The sequence below is a fragment of the Peromyscus maniculatus genome, chromosome 23, assembly GCF_049852395.1.
Source record: "Peromyscus maniculatus bairdii isolate BWxNUB_F1_BW_parent chromosome 23, HU_Pman_BW_mat_3.1, whole genome shotgun sequence".
NCBI classification, from domain to species: domain Eukaryota; kingdom Metazoa; phylum Chordata; class Mammalia; order Rodentia; family Cricetidae; genus Peromyscus; species Peromyscus maniculatus.
In genome coordinates, this window is record NC_134874.1 from 59,854,056 (window position 1) to 59,860,615 (window position 6,560).

The following is a 6,560-nucleotide window of genomic DNA, read 5'->3' on the forward strand; positions in this document are numbered from 1 at the left end:
GGAACCATTTAGCAATGAGATGAGACAGAAAAACACAGGATGCTCTAATGTGAGGAGACAGGAGATCCAAAGATCTGTGGCTGTCCAGCTTAGCCAGAACAGGAATTTGAAGGTTCAGTGAGAGACCCTAGCTGAAGGGAATAAGGGAGAAAGCAACAGAGGACACTCAATGTCATCATCAGACCTTCTAAATCATCCACAGATGTATGCACCCTCAGACAGGCACACTCATACACAGACACACACCCCTCAAATCATCAGTGATCAGAAGAACACGGTGAGGAGGACATCACACAGTATGAGGATGACATTACCAGTTGGATTAATACTCCTCACACTAGCTGTTATAGGTGAGTCCCACATTTCTGCATCATTTTGGACTAAAAATGCCTGGGGAAGCATGCTGTGTTTCTGCAGGCTATGTTGATGCAGTTGGCTCAAATCTGCCACCCTGACCCCTGCCTGTTATAAGCCCTTGCCACATCCCTGGTCATCCAGTGAGCTTCTGAATGTAAGATCCAGGATGGGAGAACTGGCCAATGCCACTCACAGCAAATAGTAGTGACAAACTGTTAATTTAGTTTCTTGAATTGTGAATCAAGAGCTTGGCCAAGTAAAGAGAACACCATGGCAGTCTGGGAACAAGAGGGTAAAAAGCCCCATGACATGCAAAAAGATGTCTATGAGCCCCAGTCATGTGGCTTTTTCAGGGGGCGTTCCTCCTTCCATGCTGTTTCTGCCTCTGATCTCACATGACCCCTGCCAAGCAAATGAGACCCAGACCCTTAACCCGACTCACTCAGATCTCTGTGGCTCCATCATAGCATGGCTCCTCCCATACTGACATACAGGTTAGTGGTATATGATTGACCAGTCTCCCTCAATGAACTGTGGCTTCCAGCAGAGCAGTAGGGTTTGCTTGCTCTAAGAGGCTAACTCCCCAGAAAGACTTGTAAATGATCACAGAAGTGAACTATTGGATGGGATGGGTCAGTTGGATAAGTAAGTAGATAGTTACATGGGTGTGTGCATATGTGTGTGTATGGTCAAACTGGTGGCCAGGTTGGCCCTGTTGCTTCAACCTACCTGCAGCTGCATTGTCCAGAGGTCATAGATCTTCTCATGGGCCTCCTCACAGAGCCTCTTTGCCTCCTCACAGGACTCTTGTAGTAAAATCTGCTCCCCCTGCAGCTTTTTCTTGTCCTCTAGCAACATTCTCACTTTTTCTTTCAGCTGAGTCTGTTCACTCAGGTGCTGACTGTAGAGGGTGATGAAATATCACAAGAAATGATGAGCTCCATCTCCATCTGCCACTCCTGCCTCCCGATACCATGATTCCTGCAAGGTCCCATGTCCCCATCCCCAACAGCCCTGGGCTGGAGCCCTCATTATCCATGGAAGCATCACTCAGGTGCAGTCCAAAGCCAGAGAATAGCCAAATTCCAGAAAGATTTACACTACTTCTGAAGACCCTGACAGCAAAAGAGATCCATGTACCTATGAAGACTAGATCTGCTATGTCCCGCACACACACCCTGGTGCTTAACTGTTCATAGTATTGGGAAAACATGAGCAGGTAGAGGGAAACCATGCTCTGAGGGAGACAGAAGACCCATCTGGAATACATTCCATCTGTGTGTCCCATGGAAACCAGCTCTGTAAGCTCCTGCCAGAGCCACAGAAACCATGGTGCAAACTATGTTTTCTGTCTAGAAGTTCCAGAAGCTGACCAGGAAAAGTTGGAAGGGGCTCTTCCACTCTTCACACTTAGGAGAACTCAGTCTAGGAGGCACAAATCCATGAGCTATAAGGCAGGCTGCTTGCTAAGAGGTAAACAGACTAGAACTTCAGCCCTCACTTTGGTTCAAAGGTGGAGAAGGGAAGAAGATGCTGTGGGATGTCTTTCTGTATGCTGTGAATATGTATTGCTCTCATTGGTGCTGTGGGATAGTCTGTATGTCAAATTACTCTGATTGGTCAATAAATAAAACACTGATTGGTCAGTGGCTAGGCAGGAATAATAGGCGGGACTAACAGAGAGGAGAAGAGAAAGAACAGGAAGGCGGTAGGAGTCACTGCAGGCCGCCACCATGACAAGCAGCATGTGAAGATGCCAATAAGTCACAAGCCACATGGCAAGGTATAAATTTATGGAAATTGATTAATTTAAGCTATAAGAACAGTTAACAAGAAGCCTGCCATGGCCATACAGTTTGTAAGCAATATAAGTCTCTGTGTTTTCTTGGTTGTGTCTGAGCAGCTGTGGTACTGGCTGGTGACAAAGATTTGTCCTGACTGTGGGCAAGGCAGGAAAACTCTAGCTACACATTGGTTAATAAATAAGCTGCTTTAGACTATGGCACATCAGGCAGGAGCCAGGCAGGAAAATCCAGGAGAGACAAAGAAGAAAGGCAGAGGTGGAGGAGATGCCAGCCGCAACCCAAGGAGCAACATGCCAGCAGCCTGGCAATGCAGCCGCCATGTGGGAAAACACAGAATAATAGAATTGGGTTAATTTAAGATGAAAGAGCCAGCTAGTCTGAAATTTAAGCCATTGGCCATACAGTTTGTAAGTAATGTGTTTCTCTGTGTGTTTATTTGGGTCATTTGGCTGCAGGAGGCAGGTGGGACAGATTCCTCCTGACAGCAGGTCAGGCAGGACTAGAGAAACTTCAGACAACAAGAAGCCGTCCTTACCAAGTTCTGGAGTCCACCCAGACAGGCACTCACCGGTAGATTTTGGTCTTCTCACTCAGCTCTGTACACTTGTACAAGGCCTCACTAATTTCCTTGGGTAATTTTATCACATCTGCCATATCCATCTTATGCTCTGTGATCTGCATCTCATGATCAGAATTCAGCCTGTGGTAGGGCATAGCCCCAGGAACAAAGAACCCTGTGAACACAGGCCTCAGGGACCCCATGAATTAAGGATGTATTTTGCACTACCTTAGCCCACTGGATGTCACACCCTGAATCCTATGTACTGGGAACTCCTGATGTGCAATAGACTTCCTACCCTGCCCCAGGGCCAGAAAAGGCTGGGTGTCAACAGGGAGGGAGACTGACCTACATGAGCTCCCTCAGTAGGCCTGGAGGAGTAGACTAGCTCTCTATGTAGGCCCACAGGCATGGGCCTACATGAAATCTGTGAGGACAATTCCAATGTTGTTAGAATAGAAATGGTTTGTCCTTACAAAGATATCCAGAACTCATAATCAGTATTGGCTTTAGTAGGCATTGTCTCACAGTATAAGGAACAAGACAAGAGAGGAGCAGGGATGGACACCAGGCCTTCCAGTCACACACAGAAGGACCAAGTAGTACCACCAGGCCCTTCAAGCTACTCCCAGAGCATCAAGCAAAAATATCTTGTCAAATAGAGAGACTCAGGTTAAACTCAGAGCACCCAGCATCTCCTACAAGCCAACACCTGTCAAGGTTTCTTGAAATGCATGTTGTGATCTTATACCTTACTGCCCCTCTCTGTGGATTGTGATTCAGGCCACAGGCTCTGGTTTTCATTAGGAGGAATCAGAACATCTCACTCCTACAGGCTTCAGTTCTGCCTCTCAGATGCATTCAGGAAAATTTGTTTGTGCAGGTCGCCCTGCAGGTGCAGCTTCCAGTGACCCAAGGACTGCTGGAATTGACACAGTAGGGTCACAACATTCACCAGAGAACAGGGCATCATGAATTCCTCTTGTTCAACTCATTGTTGTAATTGGCCAGGAATTCACGCAGATCATTCCTGTCATTGGTCAGCATCTATAGCTGAAGTTTCAGTTTTTCCACCTGGTTCAGCTGCTGCTCCTGTTCAGTGAGGAAGAAGGGTATGGACGATGCCTTCCTAGCAGTCCCTGTAGGTACACAAACACATGTGAATTTGTACAGATAAATGGCATAAGCCAAGAAGATCATGTAGAGTCCCAAGAGGAGGCCAGAGGAAGAGGAAAAGCCTGGAACCCAGTGAAGCCCTTAAAGATCAGAATAGCTCTCCTTAAGCTGGGCCTCATGAGCCATGTGTCTGTCTCCCATCATTATGGCTAGATATATGCCTCAGCCCTTACTGAAGCCCCCGTGGTCCTGAAAGACATAAACAAGGCCAGCCATGTTGTTTTGAAATTGTCATCTCATACCTGATATGATACAAAAAAGTCCAGGAGTACCTAGTGGTTTTCACCTCCCAGCACTGATAAACTGTGTCCACGACTAAAACGAACTGAATGTTTCAGACCTGGGTACCTGGATGGAAAGGTTCCTTCCTTCATATTTACATCAGATATAAAGTGCAACAACATCACATTCTGATAACGCATTAGTGGTTCTGGGCCTCCTGTTGCATTTTTTTGCCATGCAGAATGAACTGAAGGAGGTTCCTGCACAGCAGCTGCAGCCTTGACCAATCCTGGCCCTCTGACAACTAACCATCAGGAATCCTCCACCTTGGATCTGCCCTTTCGGAACCCGGACAAGCAGCATCGGCCCATTGCTTCATGATCACAGCTATGGGACCCCATTACTAGAAGTTCCATTTCTTTTTTTTTTTTTTTTTGGTTTTTCGAGACAGGGTTTCTCTGTGTAGCTTTGCGCCTTTCCTGGGACTCACTTGGTAGTCCAGGCTGGCCTCGAACTCACAGAGATCTGCCTGCCTCTGCCTCCCGAGTGCTGGGATTAAAGGCGTGCGCCACCACCGCCCGGCTACCATTTCTAACATCACCTCCTTCTTAGGAATCTAGGGCTTTCTCTGCCAATCAGTGTGATCAGTCGTGTCAAAATGTCAATTGGTGAACTCTATAAGCACTTAGTGAATGCCTCAATGGCAGCTGGCATTGCCACAACACTGGTGATTTCACAGGAAATACCACAGGCTCTCCAGGGAACAATAGAATTTCCAGAGAATGGACTGTTAGGGCCACTGCCAATGGTCATTACCTATCTGATAACAAGCTCTTCCATAATTCACCAAAAGCCAAGCTGCCCTTTCCAGGAGCCTTTCCTGAGACATAGAGGAAGGCCCTCTGCACCTCCTCCTTCCACCCCGGGATCTCTCTGACTCATTAGAATCTAGTTCATTCTAATTCAATAGTTCATCATGTGTGGAGAGCAAAACTCACTTTCTACACACCATCCAGGAATGGCTGTTCATCCTGATGATCGCCAGCTAATAAGATGAGAAATTAAGGATGCTAAGAAATTAGCTAAGGACAATGGGGAAGGAAGATCAGTTCCATGAAGTGTACAAGCACATTAGAGAAGATCCAATGGGCAGTTACAATGTATGGGAATGGTGACGGATTATGTGGGTCCTGTCAGAACAATGATGAGTCACATAGGTAATGATGCAACTTTTGCCAAAACCTCCAGCAAAATACATTCCAACCATCATGATATTAGCAGAGGGGTTATCAGCCATTGAAAGGTATGACTGAAACTACCTAAGGACTGGGCATCCCCAGGTGAGCTTTCAGTCACCAAGAACAAATACTTACAGGAAGAGTCATGTCCCAGTCCTGTACTCAAGGTAGAGGAAAGAGGACTGGCTAGTGAGAGGGCAGGAACTCAGAAACCTTAGGGGTCACTGACATGTGGCAATACTTGGTGGCTCCTGCCCTGCCAGTGGTTGTTATTTAAAATGTGAGACTCTCTAGATCTGGCCAGGGGACTTTACTCTCCCTGTTATTAGTGACACAAACCAAAAGAAATCCAGTGTGGGTGAAGTGCAGGGCTGGAACTGAAACCTCTTTAGTCCCTCTGTGCTTCCTTCCTACTCAGAGTGAAAGCAGAGGGCCCTCAACAGAGCAGCTGCAGCCTTGATCATCCCTGGCTCTCTACAATCTGCTCAATTCTGGGTCTGCTCTTGAAGAACTCAGAGGACCAGGATAGGCCCATTGCTTCTCAAAAACTCTCCCCTCCTGATCCCCCCTCCTGGAAGGATCAGCTGAAGCCTTCCTCCTTCAGGAGCTCCTCATCCCTTTCCCAGGACTCACTGTGCTTTCCCCAGAACCATTTGTTTCTTGGTGTGTGACATGGAGACTGAAGGCCATCCTTCTTCTGCCTCCCTCTGATCTCCCTGTGCTCGCCATCCTGTCTTCCAAGAATCCTGTTCAGTCTAGTCAGCATGTCTGTAGGTGAAACATGAAACACTGGACCAATGCCCCAATGACAGTTGGTGTTGCCACAATACTGCTGACATCACATGGAATGCCTGGGCTCTCCATGAGACAGTAGAATGTCCATGTGCTGAAGTCACATGGTCTAGCTATTTCATCCCTGCTTCATACCTCACCCAAAAGTGACTTGAATCCAAGGCGCCATTTCCATGAACCTCTGTGGTCACAATGGAAGCCTTTAGGTAGATCCTCCTTCCAAAGTCAGAAAGCTAGCTTTCTGCTTCATTATAAACTTAATCTAAGTGGGCCAGGCGGTGGTGGCACATGCCTTTAATCCCAGTACTCAGGAGGCAGAGGCAGGCAGATCTCTGTGAGTTCAAGGCCAGCCTTGACTACCAAGTCAGTTCCAGGAAAAGGCCCAAGGCTACATAGAGAAACCCTGTCTCG

General features: G+C 47.2%; 1 protein-coding gene across 1 annotated transcript in view; it reads right to left on the reverse strand.

The window, feature by feature from the left end:
- The window catches only part of LOC143266811 (disks large homolog 5-like), an 11,317-nt gene extending 4,757 nt beyond the window's left edge, over window positions 1–6,560 (reverse strand). Inside the window, exons 1-3 of the mRNA XM_076560690.1 lie at window positions 4,706–6,560; window positions 2,731–4,537; window positions 1,087–1,258 (exon numbers count right to left, since the gene is read on the reverse strand). Of these exons, the coding sequence (XP_076416805.1) occupies window positions 1,087–1,258; window positions 2,731–2,924 (366 nt within the window). The 5' untranslated portion in view covers window positions 2,925–4,537; window positions 4,706–6,560. The remainder of the gene's footprint in view (window positions 1–1,086; window positions 1,259–2,730; window positions 4,538–4,705) is intronic.